At 45.9% G+C, this 26,651-nt stretch overlaps 1 protein-coding gene across 4 annotated transcripts in view; it reads left to right on the plus strand.

Annotated features, from left to right (window-relative positions):
• Window positions 1–26,651, plus strand: part of KSR2 (kinase suppressor of ras 2) — a 414,955-nt gene that overhangs the window by 382,877 nt on the left and 5,427 nt on the right. For 2 of the 4 annotated variants that reach the window (XM_021073978.2, XM_084994175.1), the window contains exons 15-19: window positions 8,609–8,705; window positions 9,729–9,862; window positions 17,406–17,537; window positions 23,789–23,918; window positions 24,904–25,037. In XM_021073978.2, coding sequence (XP_020929637.1) covers window positions 8,609–8,705; window positions 9,729–9,862; window positions 17,406–17,537; window positions 23,789–23,918; window positions 24,904–25,037 — 627 coding nt within the window. Of the gene's footprint in view, window positions 1–8,608; window positions 8,706–9,728; window positions 9,863–17,405; window positions 17,538–23,788; window positions 23,919–24,903; window positions 25,042–26,651 lie in introns of those variants that run through there. The other 2 variants (XM_084994177.1, XM_084994176.1) reach the window with 1 other exon arrangement.

A 26,651-nucleotide genomic window follows, 5' to 3' on the forward strand; every position in this document is an offset into this window, starting at 1 on the left:
GGTCGCATCTGTGACCTACACCACAGCTTGCGTTAACACCAGATCCTTATCCCACTGAGCAAGGCCAGGAATCAAACCCACATCCTCGTGGATACTAGTCAGGTTCTTAACCTACTGAGCTACAAGGGGAACTCCAAACTTTTTCTTTTAAACAAAAGAGGAGACCTTAAGTACAGACCATTTGGCAGGCCATAATGACAAGCAAGGATTTAATTTGGGTTTTTTCAGTGGGCTTGTTTTCATTTAATGTATTTTTACATTTGTGGCTAGAGATTCTAGCTTTCCCTCTGGTAATGATAGAAGGTCATGATAAAAGTTTCTTTTTAAAATACATTTATTTTTCAAAGCTTGTCCATCTAAAGAAAACTATTAGCAAGTGATAAATAATATGATTTGCCTGATATAGGAAAAATCCTAAGGTGGCTCTGGAATGATGAGTGTGAGGGGTACGGAGTGACATGTACAGTCTGACCCTTAGGAGATGCTGAGAAAAGATGCTATAGAGTTAGGGAGGAACATGTCCTGGGATGTCTTTGGACAAGGTCAAGAAGAGCAGGTCTTGGATGGTGGCTGGACCAAACAATCTGATGAGAGGCAGAGGAACCAGACAGGCTACAACTCCCCAGAAGTTCTGGAAGCCCACCCCAGCCAGCTACCTGTGCCCTTGGAAATTCCCTTGCTTATAAAGCACAGACCAGGGAGGGAAAAATATTCACCAGATGCCTAGAAGCAGGGGGTCATAGTTAGGGACAGGAGCATCCCCTAGTGGGTAGAACCCCCATCTCAGTTCTTGAAGGGCCCAAAGCAGCTGACATCTGGCCTCTCTGAATTTAATGAAAGCAGAGGGAAGCATAAGCTTCCTTTCCCTTCCCAATTCTCCCAGCTTTGTAGGGACGTCAAAGGCTGGAGATGGGTATGGATTTGAAAAAAAAACAAAAAAGCAAAAAAAAACCCAAAAACCAAAGTTCCACTTTCCAGTGCAGCCAGCTTTGTAGGGACGTCAAAGGCTGGAGATGGGTATGGATTTGAAAAAAAACAAAAAAGCAAAAAAACCCTAAAACCAAAGTTCCACTTTCCAGTGCAGCCAGCTCCTGCTTTGCATATTTTGATGCCTGGAGGGCCACTCTTCATCTTTTCTTGTCTGGCTGGGCCACATGCCTTACCCCAGCCAACTCGTTACTTAATGGAACTCTATAACTCTTCATTTCCTGGACACATGTCAGGTTAAGCAGGTGGCAAACAGCTGGCATTTCTCACTTGCTTTCTGGCATTTCCCATTTTATAGGAAGCTAACCTGGCATTTTTTTTTTTTATTATAAAGCCCCAGAGTCCCAAGGTTTAATATCCTCCGTGTTAGATTCACAAACGACTTGGAAGAGGCTGCCGGCGGCTGAGATGTGATGGAGCGAGAGCAACTTATCACTTGACATGGCATTTATTTGCTTGAGGGAGGGGAAGAGGGAAGGGCAATTAAGTGGGTTTTGAGTTTTGAGAGGTTGGGGAAGCTGAGAAGTGAGCGAGGGGGCAGAGAAGCCGAGGGGTTGTGAATCCCTTTTGACAGAACCCAGTGTTTTGAAAATAACAGCTGACTCTGAATCCACCTGCCTTGGGAGCTAAAATCAGGCAAAGCAGAGAACTGTTTCCACCCAGCTGTTTCTTTTATTCAGAGGATCAACCCTTGGAGGGCAGGTAGTGGGCGATGCCCTCTAGAGCCCAGCCCTGCCAAGCCACATGGCCTTGGCTGTGTGATCAAGCATGCTGCATGGGGCCTGCCTCAGGGTCTTTGCACTGGCTGGTCTCTCAACCTGGAACTCACCTTCCCGGGATTTTCACACGGTCAGCTTCTTTCTTCCTTTTCTCTCCACATGGTCCCCCTCCCTGGAGCAGCTTTCCCTGAACATCCTGGTTCAAGAGGTCCCCAGCCCACCACGCTTTGTCTAATCGGTCTGTTTATTCTCAGAGTTCTTGTTGTGGCTCAGCAGGTTAAGGAGCCAATGTTGTCTCTGCGAGGATGTGGGTTCAATCCCTGGCCTCGCTCCCTGGGTTAAGGATCTGGTATTGCCACAAGCTGCGGCAGAGTGTTGCCATGGCTGTGGTGAAGACCGTCAGCTGCAGCTTTGATTCGACCCCTAGCCTGGGAATCCAGCTGCCACATGTACAAGGACAACCACAGTTAGCTTCCTATAAAATGTGAAGAGCTGCAAAGATGGTGTGCATGGTGCCACACGGGAGAGACCCATGGGAGAGAAGGGACCTAGCTGGGGAGGCTTCTAAGGACAGATGGCGGGTGGATGTTGCTGGCTGAGAAAACAGCCTGAGCAAAGGCCCTGCAGTGGGCTGGTGTGGCTGGAGCTCGTGAACGAAGGGGTGGAGCAGTCTGCAGGGGCCAGACTGTGCAGGGCCTTTGGGCGCTAGAGAAGTTGGGTCTCTATCCGAAGAGCAGTGGGAACCACTCTAGCAGGGGTGTGACCTGGTCAGCTTCGCATTTTGAAACCACTGCTCAGAGTGCTATACGGAGAATAGACTGGGGAAGCGTCAGGGTGACCCTGAGGAGTGGTGTAGTCATCCAGGCAGAAGAGCCTTATCATTAGCAATAATATTAGAAATAACGTTATTGGCCGTGAAATGAGCAGCGTTCAAGGAGTCTACGTTCTGGCAGGATGCTGGGCGGAGCCCCATGACCTCATTTTACCCTCATTCTGTGGCAGAACTTACTGGCCCACGGCATTGGTTTCCAGTTGCTGCCATAGCAAACTACCACAACCTCAGTGGTTTGGAAATTTATCTTAGAGCTCTGGAGGTCTGAGTCTAAAATGGGCCTCACAGGGTTAAAAATCAAGGCCTGGGTCAAACTGCATTCCATTCTGGGGACCCTTGCCTTTTCCAGCTTCTAGAAGCTGCCTGCACTCCTTGGCTCACGGCCTTTTCCTCCATCTTCAAAGTCTGGTTGAGTCCCCACATCACACTGCTTCCTCTTCTTTTTTTGCAACCTAAGGTATTTCCCAGACTAGGGGTCAAATCAAACCTGCAGCTGCTGGTCTATACCACAGCCACAGCAACTCGGGATCCAAGAGGCATCTTCGACCTACACCGAAGCTTGTGGCAACGCAAGATCCTTAACCCGCTGAGCGAGGCCAAGGATCGAACCTGCATCTTCATGGATACTAGTCAGATTCTTAACCCACTGAGCTACAGCAGGAACTCCTCAACTTCCTCTGCTGTACCCAGGTCTCCCTCCACTTCCCTCTTGCCTCCTGATTCACATGGCTGCCTTCCTGTGACTTGCTGGTCTCCCTTGTGGTATGCTGGGCCCACCCTGATCATCCAGGATAATTTCCCCACCTCAAGAGCCTTAATTTAATCACAGCGGCAAAGTCCCTTTTGCCATGGAAGCATTCACTGTTTCTGAACATCGGACTGTGCATATCTCTGGGGGACCACTATTGAGTTGACCACACCCACGGTCTCAGATGAGGTACAGTGAGTCCCCAAGGCCGTGTGGGCTGAGGGGGGAGGTGTCAGAGCTGGCTTGCAGGCCCCTCTGTTGGTCTTCAGAGGAGGTTGCCCCCAGCCCCCACTCCCCACCATTCACACTGGCCTGGCTGCCTGTCCTTGATGGTGAGGAGTTTGCAGGAGAGAAAAGAAACAGCAGCCACAGGCATCCACATTTCCTTCCCAGCCACTGTTTTGGGAGAATGAGCCAGTGTTTCCTTGGAGAGAAACTTCCTAGATGGTTTTATCTGATTGTTTCTGACAGGTCTCTTTTTGGCCAGTTTACAGCAAAAGTCTTACACTTTGTCTTGGCCAAAGTTTTGCTGTGTCACCTGTGATGTGGGGTCAAAAGAGCCTTCTGTGAGCTGCCTGGGGCCAGAGCAGAGGGAGCTGGGGGCTGCAGATAAGATAGGAAATTCCCAGTTCTTTGTCCTCTTCTTGGAAAAACGTGGTCTTTGTTGCAGAGATACTGTGTACCCTAGCCCTAGTGCCTGCACCCCAAAGCTAGAGAGGTACTAAATATATCGTGAAGCCACCAAAACACCTTCTCTTGACCTCCAGACTGACTCCACTACCCAGGCCAGCAGCCCTCATTAATCTTCATTGCCACAGGTGATGTTAGTAGCAATAACACAGCAACCATTTACTGAGGGTCTGTGACACGTTGGAGTCTTAAGAAAGTGGTTAAGAAACAAAAGATGGTGGTTAAGGAGCACCCTGGTGGCCTAAAGGTTAAGGACCCAGCATTGTCACTACTGTGGCTCTGGTTCGTTCCCTGGCCTGGGAACATCAGCATGCTTCAGGTATGGCCAAAAAAAAAAAAAAAAAAGGTGGTTAAGGAGTTCCTCTCGTGGTGCAGTGGAAATAAATAAATAAGTAACCATGAGGTTGTGGGTTCAATCCCTGGCCTTGCTCAGTGGGTTAAGGATCCGGCATTGCCGTGGGCTCTGGTTAAGCTCACAGTTGTGGCTCGGATTTGGCATTGTTGTGGCTGTGGTGTAGGTCGGTGGTTACAGCTCCAATACAACCCCTAGCCTGGGAACCTCCATGTGCCACAGATGCAGCCCTAAAAAGCAAAAAAAGCAAAAAAAAAAAAAAGGGTTAAGAACATAAACTCTGGAGTCAGCCTGCCTGGGTTCAAATCCCAGATCTTCTTAGCCTCTCTGGACCTTTGTTCCCTCATCTGTAAAAATGGGGCTGATCTTGTATTTCATTAAATCTAATGGTCAGTCAGAATATGCACCATTTCTTTTATGTTCTACAAAGAAAGAAAGGTAGTACCCAAAAAACTGTGACCTGTCAACAAATGCAAAACACATTCTAATTTCAGCGATGTTAGTTACAATGTGAGGAAACGTGCATCTTGGAATCAATGAAATAATGAGCAAATACCCACCTCCCGGGACTCTCATGCTTAGGCTGCTTTGGGGCACATAGAAAGGGCTCAGTCCATGTTAGCTGGTGTTGTTACTGTTGTCCCCATTTTACGGATGAGGAAGCTGAGGTTGAAATCACTTCCTGAGGTCACCCAACAAGCAGGAAATGGTAGAGTTGGGACTTGGGTTCCCTCAGCTGTGCATCTCTTTCATGGCCAATAACCAGGCACCTCCCCCCTCCCCCCGCCTTGTGAATGAGAAGATGAGAGAGAGGTCAGCAACAGGCTGGCACCATGGCTGTGTGTCGGTGAGTGGGTGAATGAGAAGATGAGAGAGAGGTCAGCAACAGGCTGGCACCATGGCTGTGTGTCGGTGAGTGGGTGAATGAGAAGATGAGAGAGAGGTCAGCAACAGGCTGGCACCATGGCTGTGTGTCGGTGAGTGGGTGAATGAGAAGATGAGAGAGAGGTCAGCAACAGGCTGGCACCATGGCTGTGTGTCGGTGAGTGGGTCCTCTCCCCTCCTGGTTCCCATATCCTCCCCTGTAAGAGATAAGTGATAACGTGGACCCTGCGGGGCTACTGGGAAGCTGCCTAGAGGTGAGATAGGTCCCACATGCTCAGTAAACCTTCCTCCTCTCCTCCCTTCCCTTCCTACACCCAGCCACAAGGGGCTTTTAGGGCACTGGCATTAGCCACAGAAATCCTAGTCTCAGAGCTGTTGCCCTGGATACTTGGACCAACTTGCCTGACGACGATCAGAGCCTTGGCCACCCTGGACATCTGCCTAATGTCTGCTCTTGCTCAGAGCTCGACACCTCTGATAAACATCCTCTGATAAATGACTGGCCAGGCGCAGCCAGGCCTGGAGCCCCCCATTCCCCTATAGACACTGCCCCTCGGGAATGTGTGAAGCATTTAGAAATGGATCCCTGGGGGGTCAATATTGGCTTAGATTCTCAATTTCAGCACCGTGTATTGATTGTTCATCCTTTCCTCACTGATTTTGTTTTTTTGTAATTTTTTTCAAAGGGTAACTTACCTGCCAAAGTGTTCAGATGCTAAGAGCATAGCCTGATGAATTTCCACTAAACATACATCCGCATAATCAGCACCCAAATCAAAGTACAGGACATCGCCTGCTCCCAGCTCCCCTCAGGTCCTTCCCAGCCTCCCCACTGCCCAGGGTCAGCTCTATGCTGACTTCTAGCACAGGGACCAGTTTTGTCTGCTTTTGTACTTTATATTAATAGAGTCGTTCAGTGTTGTGTGTGGCTTCCTTTACTCAACAGTATGCGCATGGTTTTGCAGTTAGCAATACTTGGCTTAGTAACAAGTCAGTACAAATATATTTTCTTATACAGATCTATCATATTTATCCATTTTTTTCTGTTGATGAACATTTGGGTAGGTTCCAGTTCAGGGTTATTATGAATGGGTTACTATTAATTTTCTAGGGTATTCTAGCATAGTCATGTCTGGGCGAATCTGAGTACACATGCCTGCTGGGTACTTACTTAGGGGAGGAATTGCTGGTTGTGGCTTATTTGTATATTTCACTTTAGTAGCTATACCAAGCTGTAGTCATACCAATTGACATCCTACTGGGCAGTGTGTGTTTGGCCAGCAGTGCCTAGTGCCATAGGGTATTGAGAGAAGCAAAGACGTTAGCAGCTGCCGCTGGAAAAGAGGATGTATGAGCCCGGGGGAAGGAGATGGGTGGACATTTGGATCCTGTGACTTCTGCACAGTTACTCTGAGTCTGGGAGCCTCCAAGCCTGCTGCAATTGTCTGCTCTGCCGTCTACAGTGGGGATGTGTTTCTCCTGGACTCTGGTGTGGAATGAGCCTAGGTGGCTGTTCAAGAATGGAGAATCTGGGGGAGGGAATCCACCCACAGTCTCTACCATCCTGAATATTCAAATGTCACTATGGTCTAATTGGCTCTGCAGCCCACTGCCCCCTCCCCCACCTTCCTGCCAGCAGCCATGGCAAATGCACTGCCTGAAACCACAGAGGGAACAGCTTTGACTCTTTGGGCAAACTTGGACAGGTGAATCAGCTGCCTGGGAATCCCACCACCTGAGGCAGGTGAAGAGATGAATCTTAGTCAAAGATCATGGGTGATTGATTATTGATAGCATGGCAGGTGGGTGGATAGACAGATAATGGACAGATAGATGTGTGTGTATCAATATATAACATATATATGTATATTTTTGCACACAAGTGTGTGTATATGGTCACCATTTTATTGATCACTTACCATCTCTCATAATAGCCTGCATTTCACGAATATTTGCTATGTGTCGGGCATGGAAAGTTGCCTAAACCTTTATACACCTGATTTCATGGGATTCATCTAAAACACTTTGTAAGGCAAGAACTCTTGGCCTCATTTTACACATAATGAAACTGAGGCTCAGAGAAGTTAACTCACCTGCCAAGGGTCACACAGCCACTGACAAATCACAGTTCTAACCCAAAAAGTCTGACTCCAGGCCCCCATTCTTCTAACCACTGTGCTCCACTCCCCACCAGCAAGTTCTCTCATTCCATCCTTGTACTAACTCTTTGGATAGGTGTCATTAGATCCCTTTGATAGAGAGGAACCTGAGGCTCAGAGAGGTTAAGTAACCTACCCAAAGATACACAGACACATAGTAAGTACAGAGCAGAGCTGGGATTCAGACAGATCTGATTCCAGAGTTCTGGCTATCACCACATGATCTCAGCTAATTCTGGCCCACAACAAAGGCTCAGTAACTACTAAAGGAATGAATACAAGGCCTCAAATATTTTAGCAATGAAGTCACAGATTAAAAGAAAAAATTTAAGCCATTATTTTGACAGAGATGGAAAATGAACTTTCCTAAAGTCATTCCTTCTTCTTTCAGCCAGTGTTGGATGCTGTGAGCCAGAGGTGGTGCTAAGGGCTGGGAATGTTATGGTGGATCTAGAACTCAGGCGTTCACTCATTCATTCAGTCGCTCCTTCATTCTTTGACTATTTAGAGAGTGCCTGGTCTCTGTGTGCCAGGAATTGGGCCCAATGCAGAGGAAAGGGGTGAATGAACTTCCCAGCAATTAAATGAGCTGGCGTTACTGTCACTATATAATGCCCTTTTCTGTCTTGTCCTTCATCTTGAACCGCTGGACCTCGAAATGAATGCAATGAAGCTGAAAACAATTTGAAAACCCTCCATCTAGAGGGGCATCTGGTTGTGGGGGGTGCTGTTATTGGTTTATACACCCCCATCTAAAGGTCTGAATACATCGTTCACTGAAGGTACTTAGTCCACACCAGCTACTGCTTTGCTGGTCTTTCATCACTGTCCCCACATATCAGTGGCTCCTGGCAAGTGGGAGCTGCTGGGACAAGGGGCTGGCGGAGTGCCGCTTGCATGCTGAGGATCCCAGAAGTTTTCGGTTTACACTCAGATTTCCATCTATGAGACCCTGGGTTAAACAGTATATGGCAACTCTTCTTCTGGACCAGGCTAGACTCTGCAGGTGTCCTTGGGCACTGGGAGGAGCTGGCAAAGATCTTGAAGAACCCCGAAGACTTTGCTCCCAGACCCTCATCTCATAAGAGCAGAGGTCCTGTGCCAGGCTTATTATCTCATAGGCATAATGGTGGCATGTCCACACACGCCCACTCTCTTCTGTGTCAGCTTCAATAGCTCTCATGAGTGGCCCTTCTCTTGACAACCAGCAATTAATTTTGTTCCTTTGTTTTCCAGCCTCTGCAAGGGACGGACACTCTATTCTGTGGTGAGGGATGCCAAGATCGTCCTGGATGTCAACAAAACGAGGCAGATTGCCCAAGAAATTGTGAAGGTACCATAGTGTCTGGGACCTCCTCCCTGAACCTTAGAAAGACCCCACCCCCTCCTGAGACTCATGGTCTGGCTGCAGACCAACCATCTGGGCTTAAAAGAAATTAAACTTGACCTGAAAAAATACCAGGCCATGTGTATGTAAGAATTTTGCCAACATCCAACCACTAGGTGTGGTCTACCCATGTTTGGTTTCTATCATGATGATAATTGGATGTGTACAGGGGTGGGGGGGGATCTTCTCATTGCTGGAATCCTTTACCCTTCAAATCCTTGAATTCCCATGAATTCCCAGCTCTCTCCACAACTGCTGGAGAAATATCAAATTGTCAGATGGTGGTTGGGATTATGAAACACACAGAAGAAACATCCTGTGTTTTCTGGCCAGTGCCTTATTAGTAGTCAGTTGTATTAGGTTTTTATTTCCCATTGGAAATGTCAGGACTGAGCTGCAAAAAGAAATAAAAATATGACTGCTCATTTAAGGCAAAAAATTTTTAAAAAATATAGACAGTCACCCTTGAGCTTGATAGCCAGTAAACCCTTCTCCATGTTCTCGGGTATCATCTGTGATATGTCTCTTAAGGAGCTCGGTGATTTTCTGTAGTGGCCTGGGTTAAGTAGATCTAAGGAACTGGTCTCCTGCAGAGCTGTGATTTTGCAAAGAGGAGGTCAAGGGAGGTGGTTGATGGGATTCCTTTCTCTGGGGACCTCTTTTCAGGTTTGTCCCCACCCCTTTCCTTCTAGGGAGATCTTCCTTTGTTTCTTCTTCAGGAAGCAGAAGAGCTTAGATGGAGATAGTTTTATGGTGGTCTGAGGGTGACTTGGGGCCCCTACCTGTTCCCTCCTGCTATGCCTTCTCCACCCCACCTGCAGACATTGGCGTTCGGGTCTCAGATCCATAGCTGCTCAGCATGTGTGGTCTCAGTGGAAAGGCACAGCATGTGAACCGTGAACCCAAGCCAGGCTGGTGGCCAGCACACAAGTATTCTCTGGCAACTCCCCGTGTCCTTGTTTCTTGCAGGGCATGGGCTATCTGCACGCCAAGGGAATCCTGCACAAGGACCTCAAGTCCAAGAACGTCTTCTATGACAATGGCAAAGTGGTGATCACAGACTTTGGGCTCTTCAGCATTTCCGGGGTGCTGCAGGCTGGCAGGTGAGAGGTGGTAGAAGGGCCCAGAGGGCTTCTTGACAGATGAGGGTCAGGGCATGGGAAGTCACCCAAATGGCTTTAGTGACCTAGACTCAGTGTTGGACCTGAGGTCCCTTAGCTGAGCAGCTAGGCCGCTAGGCCCATGATGCAATGCTGATGCTCTGATTTCCATGGGGCCTGTCTTGGAAATGGCACTTCTGAATGGGCACAAATCATCCTAAATCCTGCAAGGTGCTTGCCCTTGAACTTCACTGGAGGACTCTCTCCTTACTCCATGTGGAGGCTGGAATCACCTAAGAGCTTCAGTTCATTCATTTTAGTACAGCAGGAGTATAGTTGAGTGCACAGGATTTAAAGTCAGACCCACCTGGGTGCCAGCTTGGCTCTGCCTTCAGCTTCCTGCAAGAGAAATGATGGGCATGATGGTGCTTACTGTCATGGGTTCTCAAGAGGGTAGGGTAAGATAAGACACAGCCAGCATCCGCACAGTGCCCAGAGCACATCAAACACTGCAAATATTAGCTGCTCTGGAACTGTTATATTTAGTATGAATTTGCATTCATCTCCCTAGTATCACCCAGGAGGATCATTAACCATTGTTAACTAATTAACTCTCAGCCACCGCTCACCCTAGAGCAAGCTGCCTTGAGTTGACCATGGGAAAAACAGTCTGATCCCAAATAAATAACCTATGTAATCCAGAAGGTCTACCCTTTGTGACTTTTACTTGGAGTGTGTGCACGTGCATACACACACCCAAACTTTAAACCTCTAATCATGCCTCTCATAACAAATGATGCACCTCTCCAGAAAGGGTAGCCCCCACCCTGTTTCTCTCACTGTACTTCTGTCTCTGCTGCCTTAGAGAATCCCGGATCCCCCTGAGGTACACTCCAGGACCACCCTACCAACAAAGTAAATTTTGTTCACTCTCTACAGCACCTTGAATCTCAGACCATCTGAGCTTTGGTGACGCCTGATCTAGCTATTCCTATGGGATGCGGTAACAAATAGAAGCTTAAGGGTTTTTCGTTTTTTTCAGATTTCACTCCACCCTGGGAGATCCATCTCCAGAATGATGTGTAGTCCCTAAGATAAGCAGTAGACAGGAAATGAACAGATAGATTCATGAATAGATAGTTGGAGAGAGTTGTCAAGTCAGAACCCAAGAAGCCAAGAACCCATTTGGGTTCCGGTTTGCTGGCTGGGAAATCGCTCCCTCCCTGCTAAGGGCAGAGAAAGCAGTTAGTGATGGCACCATGAACCCCAGTGTCTGTGTTGAGACTAGAAGAGGCTTAGCAGGTTTTCTTTAACCTGATTCAAGGCCCTATTGAAAAAATCAGCTTCCTCCATCCCAGTGGCACGTCCATACTTGTTTGTTCTCCTTGCCCATAGCTTCTCCCCCAAGTAGAGGAAAGAGGGGCAGGGCCCCTGATTTTTTTTTTCCTTTGGATTCATGATTTTCTGAGGCCACTAGGAGGAGAAAAAGCAAAGGGAAATAGAATGACCTGCAGCTCATTCATGGAGGCTCAGTGTCGACCAGAAAGGGAGTTCAAATCAAGGGCAAGGTGGCTTCTGGCCTTATCACCCAAACAGCAGTCCCTCTCACCCTGTCCCATCCTGGCTGACCTCGCAGACCAGTTAATGTCGCAAAAGGCCAGGAAGCCCTTAGCACCACCGCCCAACCAGAAGTCCGATTCCTTGTCTTCCCAGGAGTAGCCATCTGTGGCTTCCTGTGCTTTTCCCCCCGTTGCAGTTCTGTGTAGGGCTTAGTTCAGAGTTGTGCTCCCAAAGGATGCTATTTCTCTAGGAATTTATGTAAAATTGTTATCAGGAGTCTAGTCACTGGAGTTTTAAAGACTTGTGGTCAAATGGATCTTCATTCTCTCACTTATTACCTCTGTAGCTGTGGGAAGGTCACTTAAACTTTTTGAAGCTCTTTCCTCACTCATAGAACAGGGGTGATAACATGAGAATAAAGTGGGATGGATAACCTGGTATATGGTAGGCGCTCAGCAGGAATTCCTTGCCTTCCTGACCGTCCCTCAGTTAGACCTTAGGACATTGGCAATACTGGGTGCCCGCAGGGAGATCAGCCAGGCATGGGGCAGGGGTGGGGGTCACAGTAACGTGAGCAGTTCTGAACATCTGCTCAGAACTAGATGCCAGGGCTTCCACTGAGCCCATTCTCGGCATTGCCTTGCATACAGCTGTTCTGCCATCATCCAGAAAAGGTGTTATCTAAGATGCTAGGACAATCATGCCAGCCACCCACAGACTGTTATTGATCGTGATGACCATCATGAAGATGATTTGGGTTGGTCACCGGCAGGCCAATCACCATGGGAACAGGACACCCCAGGGCATCTGTACCAGGCCTGGTGCCTGGCCCCCTCCCAGGCATGTGCTCACATCCACCCCAGGATGGTGGTGATCAAGTGGCCAGCACTCTTCCTCCTGGCCCAGCCCTGAAATTCCAAACCTCCACTGCCCCTGAGAGTCAGGAAGAGGCAAAAGGGCCTGTTGAATGGGATGGGAACTGGGAAGTTTGCCCTTCTGGCAGCAGCACCCACCCACCTGCCTGGTCAGGCCAGGAGAGTAGTGGTGGCCCAGGCCCCAGCCCTCTTACTTCGATGACCTTCTTCCTTTGAGCTGTAATCTCAATTCCACACCATTGGCAACAGCATGGATGCAACTAGAGATTCTCATATTGAGTCAGAAAAAGACAAATACCATATATCACTGATATGTGGAATCTAAAATAGGGCACAAATGAATCTATCTCCAGAACAGAAACAAACTCATACACCTAGAGAACATACTTGGGGTTGCCAAGAGGGAGGGGGGAGGGAGTGGGATGGACAGGGAGTTTGGGGTTGGTAGATGCAATCTATGACATTTAGAATGGATGAGCAATAGGGTCCTGCTGTATAACACAGGGAATTATATCCAGTCTCTTGGAACAGACCATGATGGTAGATAATATTTTTTTAAAGAATGCATATATATGTATAACTGAGTCACTTTGCCATACCGCAGAAATTGGCACAACATTGTAAATCTATACTTTAATAGAATAATTAATTAATTTAAAAGAGTACACAATAGAAAAAAATACCCGTAGGGAATGGTAATGTCCAATAATGATGTGGCCCTCTTGGCTGATCAAGCCATTCTCCTTTTCATCCGTGCACCAGCCAGGTGAAGGCCAAGTGCCTGTATCCATGCTGCAGATGGGAAAATGGTCTGCTCAAGGGCACACAGCTAGTAAGCGACAGATGGGTCCTTAAACCCCTGCAGGTGTCCCTGATTCTAGAAGCAAGAATTCACTGAATGCTGCCAGTGCGAGGGCCGGTTAATGCACTGGAGTCCTCTCTTCTAACAGAAGACGTGTTCTATCAAGTCCACTGTGTAGAGCACCTGTGTCACTCAAGCTGAAAGACTTGAAATTTGGACTGTTTCCTTATTCTGTGCATAAATTAGAACAGTGATTTTCAGTCTGGGCTCTCCCACCCCACCCTACACCCAGGGACATTTGTGATGTCTGGATACATTTTTGGTTGTCACAACAGAGAAAGGGGTGCTACTGGCATCTAGTGGGTAGAGGCCAGGTATGCTGCTAACCCCCCTACAATGCACAGGACAGCCCCACCACAAAGAATTCTCCAGCCCAACCATCAGAGCTCAAACTTCCAGGGCCTCTTCCTTCAAGGTCCTCTCCCCACCCCCACCCCACTTCCAAGTGTGATCCACAAGCTGACTTCAGGGAAAATGTAAACAAACGTTTTTTATCTTAGTTTTAAAGGTGTACTAAAAAAGGGCTAGTTTCCATTTATGGTCATGTTAAAAAAATAACCTATTAAAATATATATTAATAAAAAATCCATTAGTAATAAGTAAGAGTCTAGAGCAGCCCTTGCAAATATGGTCGCCATATAGAGCCATGTAATTGTAACTGAATTAAAATGAAACAAAACTAAAAGTTCCATTCTTCATTTGCATGGGCTGGTTTTCAAGTGCTCAATAGTCACAATGGCTAGTGGCTGCAGAGATGGAGATGGCAGAGATGGAGAACACTTCTCTTGTCATGGAAGTTCTGTTGGACAGCACGCTCAAGAAGGTGTTCAAATAGAGCAAGAATCATGAGTGTGGGATAAGTATGAGTGCAGTTAAGTGAGCAGTGCATCACAGTTTACCTAACTCAAAGCTTACGCTAGAAAGTCTGTAAAATCCAGCCATCCCCAGGTTCCCAGAAGGTCCCCCCCACATGGTAGAGGATCTGGTCCTTCACGATGTCACTCTTTTTTTTTAATTATTTTATTTTATTTTATTTTTTCCCGCTGTACAGCATGGGGATCAAGTTACTCTTACATGTATACATTTTTTCCCCCACCCTTTGTTCTGTTGCAGTATGAGTTTCTAGACATAGTTCTCAATGCTATTCAGCAGGACCTCCTTGTAAAGCTGTTCTAACTTGTGTCTGATAAGCCCAAGCTCCCAATCCCTCCCACTCCTTCCCTCTCCCGTTGGGCAGCCACAAGTCTATTCTCCAAGTCCCTGATTTTCTTTTCTAAGGAGATGTTCATTTGTGCTGGATATTAGATTCCAGTTATAAGGGATATCATGTGGTATTTGTCTTTGTCTTTCTGGCTCATTTCACTCAATATGAGAGTCTCTAGTTCCATCCATGTTGCTGCAAATGGCATTATGTCATTCTTCTTTATGGCTGAGTAGTAGTCCATTGTGTATATATACCACATCTTCCTAATCCAATCATCTGTTGATGGACATTTGGGTTGTTTCCATATCTTGACTATTGTGAATAGTGCTGCAGTGAACATGCGGGTGCATGTGTCTCTTTTAAGTAGAGTTTTGTCCGGATAGATGCCCAAGAGTGGGATTGTGGGGTCATATGGAAGTTCTATGTATAGGTTTCTAAGGTATCTCCAAACTGTTCTCCATAGTGGCTGTACCAGTTTCCATTCCCACCAACAGTGCAGGAGGGTTCCCTTTTCTCCACAGCCCCTCCAGCACTTGTTATTTGTGGGCTTGTTAATGATGGCCATTCTGACTGGTGTGAGGTGGTATCTCATGGTACTTTTGATTTGCATTTCTCTTACAATCAGCAATGTTGAGCATTTTTTCATGTGTTTGTTGGCCATCTGTATATCTTCCTTGGAGAATGGTCTCTTCAGGTCTTTTGCCCATTTTTCCATTGGTTGATTGGCTTTTTTGCTGTTGAGTTGTATAAGTTGCTTATATATTCTAGAGATTAAGCCCTTGTCTGTTGTATCATTTGACACTATTTTCTCCCATTCTGTAAGTTGTCTTTTTGTTTTCTTTTGGGTTTCCTTTGTTGTGCAAAAGCTTGTCAGTTTGATTAGATCCCACTGGTTTATTTTTGCTCTTATTTCTATTGCTTTGGGAGACTGACCTGAGAAAATATTCATGATGTTGATGTCAGAGAGTGTTTTGCCTATGTTCTCTTCTAGGAGTTTGATGGTGTCCTGTGTTATATTTAAGTCTTTCAGCCATTTTGAGTTTACTTTTGTGCATGGTGTGAGGGTGTGTTCTAGTTTCATTGCTTTGCATGCAGCTGTCCAGGTTTCCCAGCAATGCTTGCTGAATAGACTTTCTTTTTCCCATTTTATGTTCTTGCCTCCTTTGTCAAAGATTAATTGACCATAGGTATCAGGGTTTATTTCCGGGTTCTCTATTCTGTTCCATTGGTCTTTCTGTCTGTTTTGATACCAGTACCACACTGTTTTGATGACTGTGACTTTGTAATATTTCTTGAAGTCTGGAAAAGTTATGCCCCCTGCTTGGTTTTTGTTTCTCAGGATTGCTTTGGCAATTCTGGGTCTTTTGTTGTTCCATATAAATTTTTGGATTGTTTATTCTAGTTCTGTAAAAAAAAAAATGTCATAGGGATTGCATTGAACCTGTAGATTGCTTTGGGTAGTACGGCCATTTTTACAATATTGATTTTTCCAATCCATGAACATGGAATATATTTCTATTTCTTTCATGATGTCACTCTTGATGGTTTGCAATACACATCCCACTCTCCCTGTGTAACTGGCCCCTTTCATTGGAATCTTGAATCAGTGGAAACCTTGCAGGAGTTCAAATTTAAGGCTCCAATAGGTAGCTCTGTACTCGCGAAAGACTTACAACATGAAGAAGGAAGCCAGCATCCTTTCTCTTCTAAGAATTTCTCCTAAGGAATAATCACAGATGTGGATGAAGAGATAGATTCACCATATCTATTCAAGGATATCCATTGCAGCTTTGTTTATAATGAGGAGAGGGGGAACCACCAAAGACCCATCAACAAGGGGTTTGTTATGTACAATTTAATAGATAGATGGGGTAGCATGATGTGTCCCAACTACACTGATATTCTTTAGCTTTCTAGAACACCCCAAAAAGGGCCTGCCTTGGGCCTTTGTCCTAACTTCCCTTCTGCCTAGAATATTCTTCCCCTTGTTCTTATGGCTGGATCCTTTATGTCATGAAAGTCTTAGCTCACTTTTTACCTAAAGTAAGTGCCCTCTTATCTTTAACACAGTCTCCTATTTTAATTTTCCCTATTTATTTAATTTACTTGTCATCACTTTCCCTTACTAAAAAGTGCAAGTTCCAGGAAGACAGGGACTTTGTCAGTCTTGTTCACTGCTAATATTTCCAATGCTGAGAACAGAGCCTAGGCATAGTAGGTGCTCATAAATACAGCCAATCCTCATTATTCACGGATTCCATATTTGTGAATTTACCTGCTCACTAAAATGTATTTGCAACCCCCAAATCAATACTCATGGCACATTCACAGTCATTCGTGGGCATGGACAGGGAGGTGAAAATTTTGTCTCAGTTGATGCACATGTTCCCAGCTGAAGTCCAACAAGAAGATGCTGTGCATCCTTGTTTCACCTGTCACTCAGACAAGCAAGGGATGGAGATGGGACAGGGTGGTGCAGGACAAGAAGCTCCAGCTCTGGGGCCAGTTGGATAGGTTGTGCAGTTCTGCCCCCTGGTAATGAGGCAACCTCAAGCAAGTCACTTAATATTTCTGAGCCTCATTTTCTCTTGTGTAAAATAAAATAGGCTAGGATGAGTTTTTGTTAGGATTTAAGAGTAAAATCTATGTGAGATGCACGCATATGTGTATGTGTATATATGTTTCTTCCAGGGGCAATAACTCCGTATTCACTAATTCAGTGTTTACTGAGACTTTAGAGAGAACACAGTTACCATGAATAACAAGAAACAGCTGTATTTGTTAAATGAAGATGGAGAACAGGGCTTCTCAGAGGCAAAGGGACACAATGATGGTTTGGGTGTTGAGTGTCTCTCTCCAGAACAGCCTTCCCTGGGCCTCCCACTGAGTCTTGCCCTCAAGTACAAGGTCAGGCAGTATCTGATGGGGACAGAGTGAGGAGGAACACAAGAAGGCAGAGGTGGTCCAGGGACTTGGGGTCAGTGCTAGGGGACTGGTGCTCCTTAGTCTGAGCAACAGGGCTCACTCCGTGCTTTGCTTCTCTAGGCGTGATGACAAGCTGCGTATCCAGAATGGCTGGCTGTGCCACTTGGCCCCGGAGATCATCCGCCAGCTTTCCCCCGACACAGAGGAAGACAAGCTCCCCTTCTCCAAACACTCAGATGTCTTTGCGCTCGGGTAGGTGGCCCACCCTGGTCTTCGAGAGCCCCAGCCTGGGCAGAGGGGAACTTCCCCAGCATTCCATTAGTGCTTTTGGAAGGGGCCAGGCACCTGTCTGTGGGGACAAAGGTGACTGGATTTCTGGGTGAAATTGGGGCGATCTGAGCGGCCTGTAGTAGAAAGAGTGACCCTAGCAAACCTTCATGCCTGGTTTCTTTTTTTTTTTTAACTCTTCCTTTTCATTTTATTTTATTTTTTTTATTTCCCCAATACATTTTTTTTTCTACTGTACAGTGTGGTGACCCAGTTGCACATACATGTATACAGTCTTTTTTCTCAGTCCCACTCTTGGGCATATGTCTGGACAAAACTTTCCTTAAAAAAGACACATGCACTGGCATGTTCATTGCAGCACTATCCACAGTAGCCAAGGCATGGAAACAACCCAAATGTCCATCTACAGATGATTGGATTGGTAAGATGTGGTATATATACACAACAGAATACTACTCAGCCATAAAAAAGAATAATGCCATTTGCAGCAACATCGATGGAACTAGAGACTCATACTGAGTGAAGTAAGTCAGAAAGAGAAAGACAAATATCATGCCTGGTTTCTAACTGATTATGTGACCACAGCAGGTTACCTGACTCATTCATTCATGTGATAGCTATTTACTGGGTGCCTGTTATTAACAAATTAACAAAAACATGGTGGCTTAACATGACATTGATTTTCTCAAGTTTCTGTGGCCAGGAATTTGGGAGTGGCCTACCTGAATGGTTCTAAGCTGGCTTAGGATCTCACATGAGGTTGCAGTCAAGATGTTGGCCAGGGATACACTCTCATTTGAAGCTTTGACCAGCTGAGGATCCATTTCCGAGGTGGACCATTCACATGGCTGTTGGCAGGAGGCCTCAGTTCCTCACCACACAGGCCCTTCCAAAGGCTGCTTGAGTGACCTCACAGCATAATGGCAAGAAGCTGCATTGCTTTTGCAACCTAGTCCCAGAAACTGTGTTGTCACTGTTACCACATTCTATTTGTCAGAAGCAAGTCAGTAAATCAAGCAGAGGGGAATTCCACTCCACCTTTTACAAGAGGGCATATCAATTTGTGGACGTTTTCAAACCACCAAAGGTCCCTATTCTTTCTGATATAGTGGAAGACAAACAAGGAAACAGCTTTTTTTTTGCAAAGTTCAATGACAAATGCTATGCTGAGGATAAACACAGGACTGTAGGAAAAAAAGAAGGAACTAAATCCAAGCCTGGGAGATCAGAAAGGGCTTCCTGAAGGAGGTGACTCTTGCAGGAGGAACCTATGTTAAAGATTGAGTATAAGTAGTCCAGGTGAGGGTAAGGCAAAGTGTTCCAGATAGAAGGGACATGTGAAAGAGAACAAATTGCCCACAATGGAGAAACATGGGGGGGAGTGAGGAGGGGAAGAAAGGAAGCTGATGGATGGAGAATCAGAAAAATGAGTCTAGGGTGGTGAGATGAGAGGCTAGAGAGGAAAGAAGGCACTCTTACAGAGACTTAGAGGCAGAGTTAAGGAGCTCTTCTACAGAGCACCAGGGAGCCACTGATGGTTATTAAGAAGTCACATCACACTTTGAGCTTGAGAACAATTACAACTGTGTCAGAAATAGAAAGGAGAAGGACAAGACTGGGGCCAGATGACCAGTCCAGGGGGAGATGCTGAGGTTCTCTGCTCAATCACTACCAGTGGGTGTGAGTGCTGGAATGGGACATAAAAAAGCAGCATTTTGGGGGTGAAAGTGATAGTGCTTTATTGTTGTTTGAAATGTGGGTGGTGCCAGACAACTACCTGAAGCAGCTGGGTAGAGGGTAGTGTCCTTTACCAAGTAGAGACCCTGCTCTCCACCCCTACTAGAGATGGACAGGGTTGTGGCGTACAAGGAAGGCAAAGAGAGAGAGCAGGTGTGGACACTGTGAGTTTGAGCTGCCTTGGAGATGGACAGCCAGTTGCAACTGAATCTATGTTTTAAGTTAGGGAAAGAAGCATTGAGGACTTGTCAGCAAAGAAATAGGAACTGCAGCCTGGGATAAGAATGTGATGTCCTTGAAAGTACAGAAGAGGGGCGTTCCTATTGTGGCTCAGTGGGTTAAGAACACAACACAGTGTCTGTGAGGATGCGGGTTCAATCCCTGGCCTTGCTCAGTGAGTTAAGGATCCAGCGTTGCAGTGAGCTGCAGTGTAGGTCTCAGATATGGTTTGGATCTGGCATTGCTCTGGCTGTGGCGTAGGCCAGCAGCTGCAGCTCTGATTCAGCCCCCAGCCTGGGAACTTCCATAAGCCACAGGTGTGGCCATAAGAAGCAAAAAGCAGGGGGGGAAAAAGTGCAGAGGAGGGACGGTCCAGGGAACAGCCCTAAGATGCAGATCAAGGCACTCTGAGAAGCTGCACCAGGAAGGCTTCTGTGCTCCTGTCCCCCAGATGGCCATGCTAATCCTTGCCTTACCTTGACCGTGGGGTGTTTGCAAGGGCTGACAGAGATAACACTGGGGAAGCTGTTTGGGAAATTTGGAGGCCTTCAGATACTTGCAGTTGGATTTAGCACCACCAAGAGAAGTTACAGAGACCATCTTCCATGGCAAAGTATGCTCACTGCATCCTCTTTATAAAGCTGGGGTTGGGTGGGGGCGATGTTTGCTGGTACATCAGGATTCTCACATTTGTCACTTAGATCCCTTTAGAGGATGTCATTTGCCCTGATTAGTTTATGTTCAAATCTTTATCTAGTTAGATATTGTTATCTGAAAGCCAAATTGCAATAATTAAGTTGGTATATCTTAGTATCAATTTAGCAAAAGAAAAAAGAACGTAATTAACAAAATGTACCAAAGTAAGTAATTGATTTTCCACTGGAGTTTTCATCTTTAGCAATTTTTTTTCCCCTTGAAGCCAGTTTCTCTTAAAAGTTAGGTTTGAAAGGAAGTTTTAATGAGGCTTTTATTCATGACACTGATGAATTCCGAGGGACCTGGTGCTCTTGGTTTCCTGCCAATTAGGTGCATCTTGTTGCTTGGGAACATCATGCTGGGGCATGACTTGGAACAAAAAGGGACTTTTAAAAGTGTATTTAGCACCACGTCAAGCTTAGTATGGGCACTGTCTTAGGATATCTTCAGAAGCACACTTTGAAGCAGGAACCATTGTTCCCAACTGGCAGATGAGGAAACTGAGATTCCGAGTGAGTCAGTGACTTGCCTTATAGTAACTGGCAGGGGAGCAGGAAGTCAAGCTTAGGACATCCTGCCTCCACAGTTGAGCTTTTAACCACAGAGACTCCAGGTGCTTGAGTGTCAGTTCATCACTCAAAGCCCTACTTCTCTCAGCCATAAATCAAAGACAGTAAAGTCTGTTGAGATGTTCTAAGGATTGAATGGGAAAACACCTATAAGGCACCCAGCACAGGGCCAAGCTCCAGATAGGCTCCCTTCCCCCATTCACTTGAGTGGTGTCTATATTCTATGCTTCTTCACCAAGCTCCAACCATCACTTATAAGGTTGCCTTCTCAAATAGTCTCTGCCCCAATTATAAAGTGCTCTCAAATAGGATGGAATGTAGGTTTCCAGTGTAGCATAATGGCCAATGGTCTAATTCTATAGTCAGGAGGCTTCAACTCTGGCTACACCTCTTATTTTGCTGTGCAACCCGAGTAAGATAGCCTTCTGGAGCCTCAGTTTCCCCATCTGTAAAATGGAGCTGATAATAGCACTTCTTGCTTTAAACATAAGTTTGATTATTATTTGGGTATAATGAGGCCAGTAGATCAGGAAACCACTGCCATTGGAAAGATAGGTTGTTGTTCACAGTTCCCCAAAGGAGGGAGGGCCACATGGGGAGGCACCAGGGTCAGTCAGGAGGCAGAAGGAGCAGGAAGAAGATGTGGGCAAGAGCCTTTAGGATGGTTTCTGCAGGAAGCAATGGGAAAGGCGGGGTAAGCAGGCTTAGGACTGGCTTGTTTGACTAATTTCAATGGGCTCTGGGATATGGGGGCTGTCCTGGGTAGGGCAGGGGAATATTGGCTTTGAATGTGAGGGCCTGATAGAGGAGATGGGGGGAGGGCTTTGGATTGGTTAGTTTGCTTGTTTAAAAGCACACTTAGGCGTTCTCATCATGGCCCAGGGGAAATGAATCCGACTAGGAACCGTGAGGTTGCGGGTTCGATCCCTGGCCTTGCTCAGTGGGTTAAGGATCCAGCATTGCCATGAACTGTGGTGTGGGTCACAGACACGGCTCAGGTCTTGAGTTGCTGTAGCTGTGGTGTAGGCCGGTGGCTACAGCTCCAATCAGACCCCTAGCCTGGGAACCTCCATATGCTGTGGCCCTAAAAAGACAAAAGACCAAAAAAAATAAAAAATAAAAAAATTAAAGCACACTTACAGATCAGTCCTTTACTATCTCTAGGAATTGGCTAGCCCTGGGAAGGGCAGTCCCTCCAGGGTCTGCAAGGACCTGGCTATCAAAGCACCAGAATAAAAAGGCATGCTTATTGCACCTCCCCCATAATCATAATAAAGGCAGAGAGCCTAATGTCTAGCACCGAGTGAAAACCCAATGTTATTGTCTATTATGATGATAAATCCAGCACCTTGAGAACTTCCTGATCATCTAACTCAACATTCCGACACCTGAGCGGCATCCAGAGGGATGAAGTTGGCAGGGGAGAGAAGATGCTAACTGAAAGGTGGACCCCTAGAAATAGCCGGATTGATACAGTCCTCTATCAGTAAAAAGGATAACCAGAGTTCCCGTTGTGGTTCAGTGGGTTAAGAACCCAGTGTAGTCTCTGAGGATGGAGGTTCCATCTCTGGCCTTGCTCATTGGGCTAAGGATCAGGCATTGTCACAGTCTACAGCATAGGTTACAGATGTGCCTCAGATGCAGTGTTGCCGTGGCTGTGGCATAGGTCTCAGCTGCAGCTCTGATTTGACCCCTAGCCCAGAAACTTCCATATGTTGCAGGTGCAGCCATTAAAAAAAAGGGGGGGGATAACCAAATGCTTTGTGTTCTTTAACACAAATTTACATAAATTATCTAGATTAGAAGAAAGATCATTTCGGATTGTTTCAGATAACCCCTGAGTTGGGGAATCTTCTCAGTGAATTGAGACCTATCCCCATGGTACAGCTCAGTGACACCCCAACACCTTGTGAACACCCCCATGGCACCCGCTTAGACCTCACTGCTGCCCACATCTCCCAGCATCACTTACTCAGTGCCCAGCCCATCCCCCCATCCATCCCCACAGGCTCTGCTCCGCTCTAAACAATATCTTCCATCATTACACTGTCATGATTTCTGAAACAGACAACATAGTCAGTCCCTCTAGTATTAATTCCAGCATCAAGTTGTTCTGGCATTTGGCATCCCTGATAAACATTCTTCCACTGCAATTTTATCATCATTCTCATTTGGTGGGTAAGGAAACCTGGACTCGGAAGGGATGCAGACTACCCAGTGATCTACCACTAGCACAGAATAGAATCAGGACATGAACTCAAGGTCATTTGACCCTCAGATCTTTTTTTTTCTTTCCAGTTTTTCACGGGAGTGAAAACACAAATAGGAAAAAAAAATGATGCTTTCTATCACTGAGAGTTAGCCATTGTTAATATTTTTCTGTGTTGCTCTTATTCTCTTGTCCATACATACATAATGGTTTTCAAAGGTGTTACATATCTTATATACAGTTTTGTATGTAACTATTTTTACTTGAAGTTATATGTTGAGCATTTTTATGTCAGCAAAATTTCTTCGAAATATTATAGTAATAATAATATAGTATTCCATTTCATTTTATGGATTTACCATAATACTTTTAATCAGTTCTTGTTAGTGAGCAACTGTGTTATTGTTCCTTTTTTTCAATGCTTTATATAATGGTGTGTAGAAAACCCTTGTAAATAAAGTTTTACCTATATCCCTAATTTCCCCCTTACAATAGTTTCCTAAAATTACAAATGTGGGATCAAAGACCTGGGGCGCATTGCATTAAAGTGTTTAGGTTCCAGCTTTTGATCATCTTGACTCAGGCACCAGAGAAGATATCCTGGAATAAGCATGACTTTTAAGACATTGGGGAAGCTTTAAGTACATCTTAGGTAGCAAAACACTAGTCCTGTGAAGAAGACTTCAGGGTGGCAGAGTGACTGGTGGTTAGGGAGGGGGTGTGTTAGAGAGGGGATACAGAGTTGCAAATGACATATCGCACCCTTTCACAATGTCTGCCCACAGGACAATCTGGTATGAGCTCCATGCCAGAGAGTGGCCTTTTAAGACCCAGCCAGCAGAGGCAATAATCTGGCAAATGGGCACAGGCATGAAACCCAACCTCAGCCAGATCGGCATGGGAAAAGAAATCTCGGTAAGTCCCAGGAGAGTGCTGGCTTTGAAAGACAAGGGGAGAAGCAGACACAGGTCTAGGCCTTCTTTTTCCTGCACGTTAAGGTGACAAATGCTTTCCAGAGGGTGATGAAAAGCATGGCCCACAGCCTTGTCAGATGATGATTTGGAGCTTCGAAGGAGAAGCTTTTGAGCTATGCCTGCAATTCAGGTTCCTACCATCAGGGCACAGTAATATGCGGCCAGATTTTGCCTAACAATGGATTGCTGGGTCCGGTAGAACCAGGGAATCCCTCTGTTTCTGTTATTTTTAAAAGATAAACATTAAAATATCTAATTTCATTTGAATCCACATTAAAATTTTAAGGCATCGCCCAACTCAAAATAAGATACACAGAAACAGAGAAGCCTGAGTATAAATCATCATTAAATAATCATCCTCTGAAACACATTAGGAAGAGTCCTCTTCTGATCACAAGATAAATGAGTCAGAGAAGCAGTAATTATCTGGTATGTTTTTAAGGATCACCTGTCTCTAGATTTCCTTTCTCAGATAAGGCAATTACTAAGAGAAATTTTCCCCTCTGAGATGTTGAGGAGTGCTTATAGTATTAGGATTTGGTTAGAAGTCTCAAGATTCCCTTTTCTCCCTCCCTTTTGAGAAACTCCTTGGGGAGCATTAATTGATTTCAGTGTATCCCAGACCTTCTAGAATATGATTTACCTAATTTGTTGTATAGGCTCAAAAAATAGATGAGTGGATGGATGGATGGATATATGGATAACGGAGGAAGGATGAACTGAGATGGGTAGATGGATGAATGCATGGTGGGTGGATGGATAGATGGATTGGTGGACAGATGGATGCATGGATGGGATGGATGAATGGATGATGAGGGGGGAATCTGAAAGTGGAACAAATGGGTAGACAAATAGATCCAATGAGGGGCCACAGAGTAATCAAGAAGTAACTATTTATGTTAAGTCACTATATTGGTTACTTCTAGGATATACTTCTCTTCTGCTGGGCCTTTGAACAAGAAGAGAGACCTACCTTCACCAAGCTCATGGACATGCTAGAGAAACTGCCAAAGCGAAACCGCCGCCTGTCTCACCCTGGACATTTCTGGAAGTCTGCAGAGTAGGTGCTCCCCCTTAGTGGCTCTCCCCACTGCCCTTGTCCCAGGACCTTTGTCACTTTTTTGCTCCCCTCTTCAGCTCTTCTGCCAACCATCTCCTTTGTGTATACCTACCTCCCTCTCCTAGCCACCACCTTTCCCACTGGGTTTCTGTTCAGGGGAGTCTCTCTTGGGATTTGGGTCATAGAGGTCCTAGAAGGCACAGAGTCTGATCCCTATGGCTGCCATGGTGACATTTCCTCTTCCTGTGAAGGTTGATGCTCCAGTGAATATGAGCATCACGTGGTAAGGTGGCATCCTGAGCTCACCAAGCCCCCATATGTCAGCTGTTCATCAAAGTCAAAATGCCCTGGGGAGTACCTACTTCAGGGATAATAGTATGTGAGGCAACTGTGCCCTATTCCTGTACCCATGGTAGACAGGACTAATTGACCACAATACATTTGTCATCCCTTGGTGGTACTCATCAGCAGTTATTTAGAATCAGTGCATAGATGCTTTCACTGACCATTTCAGATATATCCAAACTCCTTCTTTTACACATGGAGAAACTGTGGCTTGGAGACATCCAGCAATTCACCCAGATCTTTGTGGGGTGCTGGTGACAAAGCTGGGGACAGAGGTCAAGCTCCAACTCCCTAGTCCAACGTTTGCTCTCCCCACAACATCAGCTCCTGTGGACTCTTCACTCATGCTTATCTGGCCTTGAGATGGTCACTCTGGTAGTGTGATCCTTTCAGAAACCACCTGGGTCAACAGTGGATTAGGGGAGGGCTTGTAATCTACAGAGGGGACTGACCGAGGGGTCTCAGCTGCAGCTGGCATGTTCCAAGGAGGTGAGAAGCTAGCCTGAAACTCACCTCTGTGGTCTTGGGTTCGCCCCTCCAGTGGCTCACATCAAAGGAGCTAATGTTTCTAGAATCCCAGTATGGCTTAGCACATGGTTAAGTTGGAGGCAAAGCTGGGGCAAGCCAGCATTCCAGAGCAGTGCATTTCAAAACTTAACATCCTTTCCCATCACCGAAGGACTATGTTAAAATGCAGATTCTTATTCTCTATGTCTGGGGTGGGGCCTGAGATCTTGCATTTCCAACAAACTCCAAGGCGATGCTGATGCTGCTGGTCCATGGACCACGCTTTGGACCTGTGTTGTCCAGTAACAGCCTCTCACTGTGTGTGGCTGTTGCACACTTGAAATAGGATGAGTCTAGATTGAGATGTGCTTTGAGTCTAAAATCTGACACGAAATTTCCAAGACTTAAGATAAAAAAAAGAATGTAATGTAATTTATTATGTAATATATGCAGAATTGGTTTCATATTAAAATTATAATGTAGGATATATTGGGTTTTAAAATATGCTATTAAGGTTGATTTCAAGGAGTTCCCATTGTGGCTTGGTGGGTTATGAACCCAACTAGTATCTGTGAGGACATGGGTTCGATCCCTGGCCTTGCTCAGTGGGTTAAGGATCCGACATTGCTGTGAGCTGTGGTGTAGGTCACAGATGAGGCTTGGATCCCACTTTGCTGTGGCTGTGGTGTAGACCGGCAGCTGCAGCTACGGTTCGACTCCTAGCCTGGGAATTTCCATATCTACATGTGCGGCCCTTTAAAA

The sequence above is a fragment of the Sus scrofa genome, chromosome 14, assembly GCF_054392235.1.
Source record: "Sus scrofa isolate SSC_HxYL_T2T_F1_AM1 chromosome 14, Sscrofa_HxYL_maternal_Yorkshire_Landrace_v2.0, whole genome shotgun sequence".
NCBI classification, from domain to species: domain Eukaryota; kingdom Metazoa; phylum Chordata; class Mammalia; order Artiodactyla; family Suidae; genus Sus; species Sus scrofa.